The sequence below is a fragment of the Amphiura filiformis genome, chromosome 9, assembly GCF_039555335.1.
Source record: "Amphiura filiformis chromosome 9, Afil_fr2py, whole genome shotgun sequence".
Classification (NCBI taxonomy): domain Eukaryota; kingdom Metazoa; phylum Echinodermata; class Ophiuroidea; order Amphilepidida; family Amphiuridae; genus Amphiura; species Amphiura filiformis.
Genome location: NC_092636.1, coordinates 59,640,625 through 59,657,145, shown reverse-complemented (window position 1 = coordinate 59,657,145; position 16,521 = coordinate 59,640,625). Strand labels below are relative to the sequence as shown.

Sequence of the window (16,521 nt, the reverse complement as noted above, 5' to 3'; positions counted from 1 at the left end):
CATGATACCATAGATAATCACTTTGATTCACTCATAAATATCAGTTTGTAAAGTTTTTCTCTGCAATGACCAATCGGAAGCCGCCCCCGCTGCACAGTAGCCAATTTAGAGAGTATGGATGTTTTTCCGCATTCATAAATTTCGCGATTTCCAATCCGAAGTTTATATTTTGTATCCAATTGGTTTAGAACAGATTGAAAAACAGCTAAACAAAAATTTGATAGTTAGTAATAGTATGTCCTTCGTTCATGCCCCAAGTTGAATAAAAGAAATCTATAATTTAATTCTCAAAATATTTGCAACCACGAAAATGACCAAATTTACCTGAACATTCCCGTCAATCGGATTGCAATGGGATTCGGTTTATAGAAAAGAAAACTTTTTTTCTTCAAAACACTGGACTTTTTTCCATGCGAGTTCACATACCGTGGTAAAACCTATTGGCCTTAAAAACCCTCCCACGGCTATGCATAGACAGTTGACAGTTGAGTAGACACATACAGATTCCGCATTCATTCTTACCACAACATGCAACAGAGTTTAACGTTGCGTTGCTCTGTGTACATATCTAAGGAATGCACCAAAATTTATTTTTTGCCACATTTTAAGTCAACTTTAATGAATTGCGGTGCAGATCACTCATCACGTATATATATCTTTCTTCATAATCATAGTCGCGAGTAACTCATCCACCGTTGTAAATGATATCAGTACTACGTTGATGCACATCTTTACACAGTGGCACAGGTTTTTTTAGCCAATCCCAAACCTGTCAAAAGTTAAGTGATCAGTTATAAAAAGTTTCGGAAGTTACATTTTTGACGACCAATTTTGTATACCATGGAAGATTGGGACCCGGGTAACAGATGCGGAAGTAGTGGCCGTATGTCTATGTCGGAATACAATCTAAACCTGGAAGATGCGTTGGCTGAATCAAGAAAATGGATTGAGGTAAGCTAGTTATGAGACAAATGGTCTCACTTCATGGCATAATTCAATAACCCCTATTCTCAAACTTTGACATCAAGTTGTTGGGTATAAGTTTTTGTACCCAACTCATTGAAAAGTCATTCTATGAATATACAACATCGAGGTTCAAGACCCAGCAAACCGATGTAAACGCGTTATAGACGTGTTATAAACCAGTTTTGTTTTTGGTCAAAACGTTTTAATAACATTTAAATGTCCGGTTATATAAAGGTCATGAAAATGTTTTTAAAACCTGTTAGTTTTATATAAAAGAACACGACATTATTAACATGTCAAAATGTTATTATAATTCTAAAATATTTTTGGCAAACATGTTTGGAAAATATTTTGTCAACACTTAACAAAATGTTTTACATCAAGTTATTAAAATGTTTAATGAACGTTTTACCAAAGATATCTGCTTTACCCTTTATACACCCGACATTTAAACATTTGCTGGGAACTGTGTCCTAGAAAATGAGTGTTTGCAAATAATACTAGCAAAGGCCCAGGAATGGTGTTCGAAGGACCCTCCCACATGAAATCACCAAAAACATGCCAAATCAGTCTATTTCTAGGTACATTTTAGCTTCAGCAACCCATGGTACATTGGACCCTAGATCCGCCCTTAATATTGTATTCTATAGTATTAGATGAAATCCTTGAAAAACAGTTTTAAGTCGCATTAATTCTTGAATAACTTTCCTAAAAAATCTGTGATAATCTTCGAGGTCTTTAGAATTACGAATGCATTAATATGGATCAATTGATAAATCTAATATTGTCAGACTGGGGTACTAATGTTCAACAAATTGACAAATGTAAGGAATATGAATTTTTCTCTACAATGAATAACGCCTTTATACTATTTTACGCTCTCAACATCATTGCAATATCGAAGAATGAGCTCCATTGATCATACTTTGAAATAAATCGTGTCTTAAGACTACAAAATGTAATAATTGAGTAATAATCATGATTAGGCCTAGGCATAAATATGATGGACATCGAGGGTATGCAAATACCCCGGCAAATACATATCGAGCCAGAAATGAATTCATTAAAATCATAGTAGTGGATAACTAGTGGTTTTTTTTAAATTCACATTCAATAAAGTCATAATTTATTTGCTATGAACCCACCACTTCACTCACTGATTCAAGTTCAACAGCATGCATATGATTCCATAGCAACCAGAGACATCAGTTTAAAAGGGAAGCCTTTAACCCGTCATGTGCGGTGAACTTCGTCGGACAACTTTTTTGGCAACTACTTGTATTTTAGTCCACTGAAGAATATCATTGTTTTTATTTAAAATATATTTTGTCATCATCACGAAAAAGCGTTTAAATGGAATAAATGAATTTATAGTTCATTTTGGAGGTTTGTGATGAGATATAGTTTCTTTTCAGGCTGAGGAAAATGCCTCCAATCTGACCGTGTACACTTAGTTTTTACACTCACGAAACATGAAAGGGATCACTTACCTATCCGGTTTAAATCAACTCAACTTAAATACTTGAAATGCTTCAATCGTTCGTGTTTATTATTTTTCTACTTCTGCACAATTGTCGTGTTTCCCACGACTACCAACATAACCGAGCAGGTATCACTGAACAACGAAAACACAATTTTAAAGCAACAATTAGTTAACAAATTACCTTTTATTTTATGAGGCAATTCGGGAATATTGTTGTTCGACCAATAATTGGTGCATGTAATTGAATGAAAGAGAAGGATGATACTTAAGTGATAGTGTTTATATAATGCCTCAATAGAAAGGACGCTGGACTAAATTGATTCATATTTTGGTAGTAAAATAAATTGACCTTAATTTGAATATATTTTTAATCAAAATCAATCAGGAATTTTAATAATTCAATCAATTAATCAAGGGATGTATCTTATCATTGCATTATATTCTCGCAATGGGTTCCATATAATACATCTTCATAGGGTTGAACAAAATAATAGTAAATTATTTTTTATTATAGATTTATCATTTTGTTATTGCCAGTGTCCCCTTCATCGCTACATGCATGTATGATAGGCTATATGTAGGTTTATATACCCGGTATTGAAGCATTTATTTTTTTAAACTATTTATAATAGGCCTAGTATATACGCACCCATTGTATGCTCAACTCAAGTTATTACTTGTAAAATGTAAATACTAAAATAGGTAATAAGATCCCCCGCCCCTCCCCGGAAAAATGATAATGGGAGTCCATGGAGCTCCATGGTGAACAAAGGTACGTGTTTGTCGCTATTAAATAATGTTAAATTTCAAATTAAGAAATAAAAAACGGACCGTTCAACATAATTTAAGCCAACATGGCCGTGGGTACGACAAACTTCGCACCCTCCCCCCAATTGCAGCTCAAATTTGGGTCTGATCCCCCCTGCTAATTAGTTTCGCATTAAAACATCCCCCATGCATGATGGTTCAAAATAAAAATTAAGATACCACCTCAAAACCCCCATAAGTTTTCGGACCCTCTCAAATCCCCGCATATTGACCGGTCCCTAAAAAGCTATATAACTTGAATTAAATTAAACGAATAATTTGCTTTATCCATAACACCTTTTATTTACATATTTTGCATCAAAACGTTGGCGCAACGAAATTTGGGTGTGTGTATTAAGCTTATACGATTAAATGGTATTATTTTTATGATAATTTGTTCCAAAAATATGAGTTCTGATATTTATTATGGTGGATACACTTCAGATGTTACAAGTTATGTGCTGTTGTAGAAATCTGTTATTTAAGGTCAGGTTGGGGAAAATTACATTATACGCATGGGTTGATATTTGCTTAACATTGATACACGATTCCTGATTTTAAATCATTTTTAGTTATTCACTCTGAAAATATGGTTCTTGAAAGAACCCAAGAAATAGTTCTGCTCAGTCTTTACAGAACGTTTTCAGGTCTATATAGATCTTTCTGCGCTTTTCTGGCTTTACATAACCTTTTGTTCTTCATAGAACCATTTAACTAATTAAAATTATTTAAGAGCTCAAGAACCCTTTTAACATTTTAGTTCTGGATCCTGAAAATTAAAAAAAAACAACTTAAACTTATTATTGCTGGATTTTACAAAACTTTTCCAGGCCCAAAATAGTTCTTGCTGCTATAGGCCTACTCTCCAGATAAAAATGTGCCACTGCCAATACAAAACCCAATGTCTGCACCATTGTAGTATCCAGAATGATCAAAATGATTCCCATCAATTATTGATGCATGATGTTTATCGAAAAGCCAATAAATTATGCAACATCAGATTGGATAATCTCGAAATGTACAATGAATCGACAAATTATTTGGATCATATTATGTTGAATTTTGATTTGCCAGACTCATCCATTATCAATGAAAACTGATGGTCCCAATCATTTTGATACAGCTTGTATACCTTTTCTAAAATTAATTTCAGAACACCATCAACCAATTATTTTTATTACCATTTTATGTAAACGAGGCTTTAGAATAAAAGTGAAAGCTCAAACAAATTGCTATAGCCATTAGCCAAGCCATACAGCTTATAATTAATATTACAAGCCTGTATGGAGAAAAATAAAGAAACATAATCGAAGAAAAATAAAAAGTATAAGAAAGGCCACTCCCAACAAATCAAATGAACAATTTTGCTCTAAGCCCTTGAATATTGAAATAAGAAATTGAAAGATTCTCCGTAAATAAATGACTGTACAATTTTTGTTACGATTTATCATTTTGTACCAAAAATACTTCACAAATTCAGTGTGTAATAATATCATGTTTATTATGCCACGACCTATTTATTTGATATAAATATTTAATGGATTGATATAAAAACATGAAAGTACGAAACACCTTTCAGAAGGACTTGAAATTTAAAACTTCCCTTTCCCTATTTCCTTATAATAAATCCCCCTTCCCCATAGATGTTAGTGTTATTCAATTGGTCTAGAGGGGTGTGGGGCAGTTTGATTTTGTATTTATCATGTTTTTACAAGAATTATAATGTTGACCAAATCGTTTCTTTTAAGGGATATTTTTTATTTTTGCTGACAGCTTGCATTTATTCAAACAGTCATACAAATCATTGTGATAGGGCCACATATTTCTTGATTAAAACATGGTGCAAATGTTAACACCAAAACACATTGTTTGTCACCCAAGTTGGTGCCAAGGGAAAAATGAAATGCACATTACTTACAATGAAGAAAGCAAAGTGTTATTGTTAACATTTATATAGTAACATAGAGTGTCATGTGGAGTAGCCTATTCGTTCAATATAAAAAAGAAGAAAATATATCAAACGTGCATATGTATATAATAGTACTCCCTATTCCAGAAAAATACGACACTAATTTTTTGGAGTTAACAAAAATATTGTCCTGTTTTGGGAGCTTTTGGGGATGGTTTTTTTTTCTCAAATGAAGCATATAGCTAACTCATAATCCTTTAGTTAGTTCTAACTAACTGGCAATGAAAGTCAAATTTTATTATTTTTGCAATTTGAGGGGAAATGGGTCAACTATTATGCAATTTTGTTTGCAATACAATTATAGTCACAAAATTCAAAAGACTTAGCATTCAAATACTTGAGTATAGGCTAAGAGTTAGCTCATAAATTGAAATTGATTTGAGCTTGATTGTCATAGCATACGAAATTAATGCGTAAAAACGCATGTTTTGGGCCCTTATTTGATTTATTCATGAATATTAAAATTTGACTTTCATTGCCAGTATAACTAAATTAGGATTTAGAAAAAAAATAGTGCTGTATTTTCCTGGAATAGAGTGTAGTTAGGAGTGGTGCATTTCCCGGATGCATTTAGCCGATGAATATTATAATTTATAAAGGGCAATAGGTATATTTTGGTAGGCCAAAAGGGGGACCATTTCTTTGGCCAAAGGAAGTGGGTAAGCGATGTTTGACACATTATATTTGGGTCCCGTTTCGGTATTTAATACGCTCTAAAATTGTTGGGAAATGTTCAAATATGCAACATTTTCTGCTTGCTGCTCTCGTTTTACATGATTTGACAATATCAGGGTTTAAATTGGGGTTCCCCTTAATCTGGCATGTGTAAAGGAGGTGGTAAAGATATTTTGGCATGTTAAAAGTGATGTTTGGTAGACCATTTTGAAAATTCGCCACGGTGCAGAGGTGGTACACATTATTGCACAGTCCCTCAATGGCAATATGATATAAGGGCACGTACATTTTGGTATACGTGAATGATGAAATTCCTTTAAAATTTATCCTACTCCTAACTCCTTAATTATCTTCTATGATATTAATTATATGCATTTTTGTAACTCATATAATATAGCCTAACCCTTCAATATTAAGGTTAATTTTAACCATGCATGCCATAAACCACGACCTAAAAATGCTACCTGAACAAACCGCATGTGCGGAACAAACGGTGAATATGTGTTGTATTTAAACAACTACATGTATTGTTTTAATGTGCGGCTTTGTGCGTCACATGAATTCTATTGACTTAACCCAAGTTTCGTCACTTTTGTTTCATTGGCAACTTCAAATGCACAATTCCCACGACATGAACTACATAATCATGATAATACAATACAGTTTTATGGTTTCCAAAATGGGCATTAATCATGCTGATTCATTTAATACCCAAAATGTATAGTTGCGATTAAAAAAAAACACAAAGAAGAGCATAGAAATGTTCTTACTTCCAAGTTGTCAAAAGTTGAGAATGGCATCATGTACAATATTTGATCCCCTACAGTGTCAAAATGGAAATTGAATTCCAATTTAATCAGTCAAAGGCTATGTTCGGTACATATCTCACAACACAAGAAAAAAAAAAAAATGTATTTATTCATTATTTATTTATTTATATAAAACTGCCTGTTGTATTATAAGTACATGAATTTTATTATTTTATTTATAAGATTATAAAACTAAATGATACATAGCGCCACAACTCAATAAAGTAATTTTGAGACGGTATAAAGCCCGGTTAATACGATATCGAATAATTCGCAATTTCGCAGGTGTTCGCCAGCACGTCTGGAGCATAACCTGGGCCTAAGAATTGTCGTGTTAATATTTCCAATCTGAACTCAATGATTCGATTCAATAGACCAATAGACGGTATAGCCTAGACCTCGGCATAATTGTTGTGTATTCATGCTGAATCATAATTACTAACTCTGCCTTTGTTTAGTTTTTGTGAATGATGCTTCCTTGTGAATCGCATGCATGCATGCTTAAAAGGATTGTTTTTAAAAAAGATAGAACAAAACATTAGGTTGACCTTTCTATTTGACAGAGTTGTGAAATTTGTGGACTGCGATTCGGTTTCTTCACCAGCATGTCGCTATTTATGTAACAATTATAGTTGAATCACAGTTGAATCACCTTAAAACAAAACAATAATTTGAAATTGACAACCACAAGACAGTTAGCATGGTTAGCCAGAGAGTTGGCGCTTCTGTACCTTTTTACGTCGATCATCATATTTGTCATGCAATAATGACGACAACACGACAATTTAATCTTGAGACATCTTGAAAAGTGGGAAGACATTTCGCCTATTTTCAAAAGTGGCTGAAATGTTTAATTTGGCTAAAAGGTGGGGCACACGTTCCGAATCCCAATTAAGGCTTGATGTCATTTCCGCATTTTTTTTGCTCGAAAGGGGGAAAATGCTCAAAACTTACGTTTTGATATGAGTATTGGTCTTAACTCAAGAACTGCAAAACCTAGCCTATGGAAATATAAATGCGATTATTGGCTTCCTTGACAAATTTCAATTTCCTGTAAGATCATGGGCGTAGCGTAGCCAGCTTTCAGGAGGGGTGGGGGTAAATTTTGGTAACGCAGACGAAAATAATCGCAGTTGCATCATACATAGGCCTACATAGGCTATACCGGATTTGTTTTTTAGAGAGACTGTACATGTCTTCGAGCTGCAACAAAAGGCTTTACTGTGACGATGTGTGCGCGTAGCGCGCAAAAAAATGTGTATTTTACACTATTTTCGCTCATGATTTGGATTTTTATGAAGGGCTTTATTGTGACAATGTGCGCGCGGAACGGGCAAAAAGTTTGTATTTTTCAATATTTTGGCCCATGATCGGGGTGAATTTTGGTGGAAAAGGGTACTTTTTTCTTTCATTTTTGTCAGGGAGCACTCTGCCCCCCGTCCCCTGCTGGCTACGCTACTGTGTATAAAGAATTACACTGAAGTTTGTTAGTTTAAAGGCTAAAACTTTAAAAAAATGGCTCCCAAGAAATGATGAAGGTGTGTTGTATATAATAGTGAAGCACCAAAAACTGGCAAAACGACATTGTATTAAAAAAAAAAAAAGCGCAGTGATTTATAGTGCGCTACGCACATCAAGCGTCATCACACTTTACAGGTTGTCGCAGAGCTTAATAGGCACCGCCCGGGTTCGAACCCGCAACCTCTCATAGTCGAACGCCTTGAGGATTGAGGATGTATAAAGACATTCCCATAACCCAATGGGGTTTCTGACCTTGTATATCTGCTGCCTTTTGTACACTTGTGGCACAGTTGACCATTTTGTGTGTGTGGTAATGGGGACTTTGTAAGTTAAAAAAAAAGCGCAGTGATTTATAGTGCGCTACGCACATCAAGCCTCATCACACTTTACAGGTTGTCGCAGAGCTTAATAGGCACCGCCAGGGTTCGAACCCGCAACCTCTCATAGTCGAACACCTTGAGGATTGAGGATGTATAAAGACATTCCCATAACCCAATGGGGTTTTTCTGACCTTGTATATCTGCTGCCTTTTGTACACATGTGGCACAGCCTGTGACCATTTTGTGTGTGTGGTAATGGGGACTTTGCCTTTAAGATTAGGTTATATTGATCAAATTTCCCAATCATTAAGTGCATTGTAGGAATGCCTTTAAGCCTTCTCTGTGATTGAGCTAACTTGAATTTTACCGAAACTCGAAATTATACTTTCAAGTGTGATGTGCCCTGAGTAATTTAATTTGATTATCTTTGTTTGCAATTAAAATCTATTTTATGAGACATTTTAGGGATTCCCCTTTCTTGCATCAACTTGATCAAAAACAAGTTGAATCATATTTAATTTGGAATATTTGGAAACCCCCTGAGGTTGTAAAGGGAAAGTGATGTAATGGAATTCCCCTAAGGAAGTGATGTAATGAGAAAGGTTAATGTTATAAGTAAGACTTGGGAATTTCCCAGATTGAGCATAGTGTGAAGGCAGTAAATGGCCCATAATAGAATGGGGTTTTCCCCCAGGCTTGATATATAAGAAAAGGTAAACATAATTCTTCACGATAGTGTTGATCTGGGCTAGCTAGCTAATATGCTTACAGTCCAATTCCTTCAAAGAAAGGAAATGGCACACCAGAAATATTTTATGTAGTCAAAGTACTACTATTTGCCAGTGTTGTCGGAGAAGATCTAGAATACGTCAAAGAACGTACTTCTTCCAAGAAAGGAAAATATATTCTTCTGTCGACTTGCTGAAGTCTGGTGTTTTGATTCAACGCAACTGTCAAAATAAGTGGGAACAACTGCATCGCAGTCCTGCTTCCTGAAGATATTGTGTGAAAGGTGGAAATAGCACCAAGTTTGGAGAAAAGCAGCACAAGGAGTTTAGTATAGGAGAACGGAGTAAGGAGATTTGGAGAACTGCGCAAGGAGTTTAGTACAGGAGAACGGCGCAAGGAGTTAAGTATTTGGATTTTATACACAAGGATTTATAAACGCAAGTGTTCACTGGACTTCGCTGATTTTCGCAGGACAAGTGAATAAGGATATATTACATCAGTCGTCCAGAACATTGCAGGAACTTTATGATCGCCAAGAAGAAGAATGCTGGCTAAGTACAAAATAGATAAAGAGTGATTATATTTGATTATTGTGTATGTGCATTTGTTGTCATATATTGTAGGCCTACCAATAATAACGTGCTTTCAATTAAAGACTTAGATTTTGTTAGCTTAACCAAACAGTGTATTTGTGTTGTGCATTCGTGTGAGTTCGGGTAAAAGGTGATTTTGGCCTTGAGTCAAGTACGACTCGTAACACAAGTTATTGCAACAAGTGAAGGTGTTAATTCAGTATACCATTCGCTTCTCAAAATCATTTTTGGTGAGCACTAAATGAAAGTTGTTTTGAAGATTTATTTTGATGGGAACAGGGAGCTTAACTTATAACTCTTACAAGCTGTCGCATTAGGTGTAATAGGATCAAGTGTCTCTAAACATGCTCAAATTCTTTTATTATATCCTTCAATATAATCGCATTCATTTTGTGTTTTCCCTAAATTCCAATTAATAATGGAAGAATTACCTTATTTCTGAGCACGAGGCATTTCTTTCTTTCTTTTGTTGTTGTTCCTGAGGTAGCCTAGTACTGACACACTATACATTTGCACAAAGTTTGAGGAACTGAAGAGTAGGCATATTTGTTGTTTTTGTTTTCTTTTTGTGCTGGAATTTCAGAATTTTTTTCAGGAAGAATCACATTTTTTAAGACTCATCAAACATTATTTTGGCAAAATATTGTGGCTGACACATAGCTACAGGCTGAGTCAAAAAGAAGTAAACTCGAGATCTGCAAGAAATCTGCTAAACCACTGCAAAGAGCAAATTCTACACGTCTAAATTGAATAAAGAATTGTTGCAATTGCTTACAGCAAACTATTATACTCATTTGAATACAACCACCCATTTTTGTAGCTGCACACGGCTGATTGATTTTCATCCATTTCAATTTCGACGAATCAGCAAAGTGCTAACAGGATTTATTGTTGAAAAGACAACTTTTGCTTTTAATTAATATTCAACAAAGTCCATGACGGTACTATTGTTTGTAGGGATACCAATTCAAGTCTTTACGAACGATTCGGCAGAAGCTTGATTTGGGAATGTTGGGTAAATGATTGAGCTGATCTTTGGTCTTGCTGTAACGCATGTCTAACTCTAGCAATGTTCACTTGTGATCTAGCAGTTCGTGGTCTGCCTGAAGCATCCGGCTGTCTGTTCCTTAGTGTCCCATGCACATGGAGCTTGTTCACATTCTTATATACTGCTCCCTTACATGAAACCCGGTTAGCTGTAGGAAATTGGAGACGAAAAAGACGCTGAACTTCAGTGGGACTCTTAGTTTCATGATACCGTTCGTCGACAGAAACATGCGCTCCCGTTATAATGTAGTGCAATGAAGTAAACTTCATATTGAAAAGAGCCCTTTAACATTTAGGAATTATTGATCGAAACCACACCTTAATTAAGGGCTGGGTAGGGTGCATCAGGAGCCCCATGATTTTCAGAAATGTTTGCATTGAACTTCTACCTACCCCTAATTTGTTCCACTTCCTAATTGAACCCTTCATACAAAATTTGGTTGAAATCAATCATTGTTAAGGGGGTCCACGGGCCGATCAAAAATATGTCGCAAATGTATTACTGTATGCAAAAGGCAGCTATTTTAATGCATTGAGTTACTGTGACAAAAATGGCTCCCATATGATTTATTCTCTATTTGCCCTATTTGAGGCTAGTTACTGATAATTTTTTCACATTTAAACTACACACAATTAAACATGAAGCAGCTATTGGATAGACAGTGACATAATTAACAATAGCTGCCTTATGATTTATGTAATACATTTGGAATGCATCAATGTAAAATCAGCTATCATACTTTAATCATAGCAACCAGAACAAAAATAAAACCTTAAAAAAATTGGCACATGCAAGTCAGAAATATATTTGCATGAGCATAACTTGTAACACAGTTGGTAGTGTTCAGTTTTGGCCGCTCCAAGATACTAAAAGTAGTTTGAACTCAGTTTAACTCCAAGCTTAGCACAATCGTTTACCACATTCTTGGCATCAATATAACAACTGAAGCGTTTGGTAGCATCAGAGTTTGGGCACCTTTCAACATATTCTGCAAGAAACTCATGATCAATCTGTACTGTAGAATTTGAAGAGTGAACCAAGAATCATAGCTGAGAATCATGGCTGAGCAGTGGCGTGCGCAAGGGGGGGGGGACAGGGGGGCGATGGCCCCCCACTTATGTTGGTCATTCGGGGGAAAACATTAAAAACATCAATATTTGCTCCTAATCAGACTCCATTCGGGGGAACTGAACAACCTGCCCCCCCCCCCCCTCCACTTTCAATGTGCTGTGTATGCCACTGTGCACTGCATGAGCAAGGGTAATAGACTGTTTGATGCCTCTCAGTCTCAGTCACTTGGGCTTCCCGAATCCAGTACCAAACCGGCCACATGGTGCGGGGATTGCCTCTGAAAGCTTAACAGTCAGGAGACTAAGATTCAACAGTCGGAAGTCTGTCAGCTAGTCGTTTCACCTTTGAATAGTGCAAGGGTTACCATTTCTGCATTTCTTTGAATAGGGCAAGGGTTACCATTTCTGCAGTGAGATACCGTGCAGATGATGTTGGAATGTTCTGATTGCACTTCAGGAAAACACAGGATTCACACCTTTACACATTAGCAGACAGAAATGCAGTGTCAGATCACTAAAGGACTGGGGCATCAATGGCCCAGAACAGTAACAGTCTGCAATAAACTACTCTACCACATCAACACAATACAGGACTCCAACAATTTCAACAAAGAAGCAACCAACTACCTAAGGAAACTACAATAAAGCAATTCCATGTGCACAACCATTCCTGTCCATGGGCAGGATTGAGCCAGAAACAGAAAATGGCAGAATTACACACAATCCTCCAGGAACTGTAGTTAGATAATGGTATTGGCAGCAAAGGCAGACATATCTTTATAGTATAAGTTCAGCTTTGCCATCCATCTGGTTTTGTGCAGTGCCCCAGGTCACTTGAAGTTAATTGCAGGAACACAAGACATAGCTTTATAACATGTATTAAATGTCACATGATAATCAATTAATCATCTCATGTGAAGATTTAACTCTGATATTATATAAGGTGTTCAGGGCAACAGTAGCTCTCCATCCTTCCATCATCTTCTTAGGTTAAGCCTGAGACAAATATAGGGTTCAGCTGGGTAACTGGCTGCTCAATCATCTATGGCAGTAGCCTATAGCTCAAAAATATATATGGCAGCTATTATTTTGTACACAATAAATGCCAAAAAAGCTGCCTTATACTCCCTTCAAAAATAATATTTGAATGCATGAAGACTCGTTAGTACAAAGCACTGATAATAACCAATTATCTTAAGGCAGCCACTATTCTTGTTATGTTAATGACTGTTATTTAAATAGCTGCCATATGTTCATAGTGGAGGACATAGCCTTCCAACTTCGAGCTAACGGTGGACCCCCTTAATGACTTCCTATTTCATTTAAATTTCACAGAGGTTATTTTTTTCACTAATGGAACATTTTAAGACTAGGTAGAAGTTAATCGCTTACTATGAGGGCTCCTGATGCACCCTAGGGCTGGGGTATGAACGTTTGGACAGTATTTATTGTGGGACATTAGAGCACATCAGACATATCGAATTGCATTCTGAATACGAAGAATGTCATTCTGATATCAAATAATTTTCATTTTTGAAATTCGCAATTTAATACACATTTTATGGTAAATCATTAAAATTGATATTTTTGATATTTAACAGTACTTGAAGTAAACTTTATAAATCTGATGATTTATACTTAAAGTGTATGTAGGTGGGATGAAAAGCCGACGATCAATTGAAAATTTTGACCTTTCATATTGAAGATATGAATTTTTTTCCCAAAACACCAAAAAAAAATTAGGTCTTTTTGGGAAAAAATCCATATCTTCAATATGAAAGGTCAAAATTTTCAATTGACCGTCGGCTTTTCCTCCTACTACATACACTTTAGGAATATGTCATTAGATTTATATAATTTACTTCGAGGACTGTTATATATCAAAATTTGAAAAATATCAAATTTTTATAATTTGTCATAAAATTTGTATTATATTGGGATTTTCAAAAATGAAAATTATTTGATATCAGAAAGACATGCTTCGTATTCAGAATGCAATTGATAGGTCTGAGGTGCTCTCATGTCCCACAAAAATACTGTCGAAACGCAATAAACGCTCATTTTAGATCCCTTAACTTAATTTGCATTTTATTATCGCGCCTTACCAATCAATATAATAGGTAGGCCCTACTTGGGAGTGAAACCGTGTGCAGCTACACAAATGGGTGGTTGTATTCAAATGGGTATAACTTGAGTTTCCTCTGAGCAATGGCAACAATTCTTTTTTATTTAGACGAGTAGAATTTGCTCTTTCCAGTGGTATTTTCATTTTTAGCAGATTCCTTACAGATCTCGAGTTACAGCCCTCAAACATGAGTTTACTTCTTTTTGACTCAGCCTGTAGTTCTAGAATTCTTTGATCCCTGTGTCATATGTATGGCTTTTACCGTTAGCATGGTTAAAAGATGAGAGAAGCGTTGACCATCTACCATCGTGCTCGCTTGGTATCTTTTCTTTTCTACAAAATTCCAGGGTCGCAACTTTTACATAAATCAATACATTGAACACAGAACAAAAGTCTTGATAAAATACAAGTTACCATTTTGATTGATCTGTGTATACCTTTTCTATTGTACTTAAAACGTGTCTTTACATATCTGATCTGCATGGAATGACAATAATTCTGTTTAATTTGCAATCATCTATCCAATATGTACCATATTCAAATCATCAATAATAATAATGCATAATAAATAGAGAGATGTTGATGCTGTTCGTAGGTCTATATAATTATGGAAATTCCCCTTTTCCAAATCATCTCAAATCCACGTAGATTCCAGAAAGATGCAGAACTGCGCCGGGAGAGCCCGGGGGTCACTCCGATTGCGTGCGAGTATCGCGTTTAGGGTGTCAAAAACATGAAAAATCGGGGAAAAGGGTAGCAAAATTGCAATGGCAAATACGCGAAAATGAAATTTGTGGTGTTAGGGTATGATAAATTTGTGTTACCTGTTTAGGGTATCGTTTTAGCCAAGGGTTAAATCCTTGTTTAGTGCTTTTCAAAAGTTGATTATCGCGGATACAGGCCACAATCGGAGTGACCCCCGGGCGGGAGAGCGATGTACATATGGCGCCTCTCTTTAAGATCCTTTAATAATAATTTCTTGTTTATACCCCATTTCTCCTTTTTCACAAAAATAATTTTCTCTTTCCAAAGCTATACTTTTGCAAAATTTTATGAAATATATACATAGCTCTAGTTCATAAAGTTTTCGCTTAATTTATTTTGCTTTGACTCAGTAAGTTCTTTATTAACATTGATTAATGAAGAGCTTTGTTTCAAAACCCCTTACATCCACTTGCCCAATTTTGAGAACACATCAAAAAATGATCAAAATAATCACTGATATAAGGTGGTTTTCCAAAAAAGCAGTTTTTGGCCGGATGCTCACTACCCAAGCATCCCACTAAAAACTACTTTTGTTGCAAACCCCCATATATCACTGATTTTTTTGATGATTTTTTGATGTGTTAATCTCAAAAATGGGCAAGTTGATAAGCTCTTCATTTGTTAAGACCTCTCCCATCATTAAGTTGCTCTGAAAGTTTGAATTAACTTGCCCCATGTTGGTCAGTTTGTCCCGGTATTTCGAGCCAGCGGCAACTTGCCCCCCCCTCTCCCGCTCTGCCCGATCGGTACGCCTCTGTGTTATCGTAGAATAAATGATTTTATAGCTTATGTCATCCCCAGATGTCATCGTCTTAGTTTATTCTGTTTTTATTTGTAGGCTGTAACTGGGAAACTTTTTAAACACAACGACTTCAGGAAATCTGTGTCAGATGGTGTGCTGTTTTGTGAGTAAGTATAATCAATCAAACAATCAATCAATCAATCAATCAATCAATCAATCAATCAATCAATCAATCAATCATGACTCAGTTGGTTTAATCAATCTTTATTCTGTGTGGTTGTTTGTTGCTATCCTTGGGGGGAGGGCGTCGCCCTGATCAATTCAGCATCGATTATACGCCCCTCCATTGCCTCCAAGCGATGAAAGTCCAAATTTTCGCGCACATTCAGGACAAATGATATTTGAAAGATCATTTTAAGGCCGATATTCAACTTCATTAGGGACCGTTCACAAACACTTGTAAGGGGGGGGCTGATGCAAAAGGGGGCCCTGAAAATTTTTGACCCTCCTAAGGGGGGGGCCTGAAAAAAATGGCCACAAATATTCTATGCTTAGTTTATATGCTTTTCTATGGGGTTGACCTATAATTTTCATGTCAAAAAGGGGGGGCCTGAAATGTTTGAGGTCTGTAAAGGGGGGCCCGAAATATTTTCGCCATGAAATTTTTTTGCATCAGGCCCCCCTTACAAGTGTTTGTGAACGGTCCCTTATAACTAAAATTAATAATCACGCCCTCCGCGCGCAATTGTTTCAAGAATGGTGCATGGGAGGGGGGGGGTCATTGTGTATCCTGGGCGTCAAGCCCTACATGTAGCTAAATACTGCAGCAGTGCAGATGAAAATCCACCCCTGCCATCGCATACCAAAATCGTTGAAAAGGACGGTATCCCAAAACCGTG

General features: G+C 36.1%; 1 protein-coding gene across 1 annotated transcript in view; it reads left to right on the top strand.

The window, feature by feature from the left end:
* The first annotated feature begins 787 nt into the window (after positions 1 to 787).
* LOC140161232 (uncharacterized) overlaps positions 788 to 16,521 on the top strand; it is a 93,375-nt gene continuing 77,641 nt past the window's right edge. The window contains 2 exon segments of the mRNA XM_072184686.1: positions 788 to 951; positions 15,719 to 15,789. Coding sequence (XP_072040787.1) covers positions 841 to 951; positions 15,719 to 15,789 — 182 coding nt within the window. The 5' untranslated portion in view covers positions 788 to 840.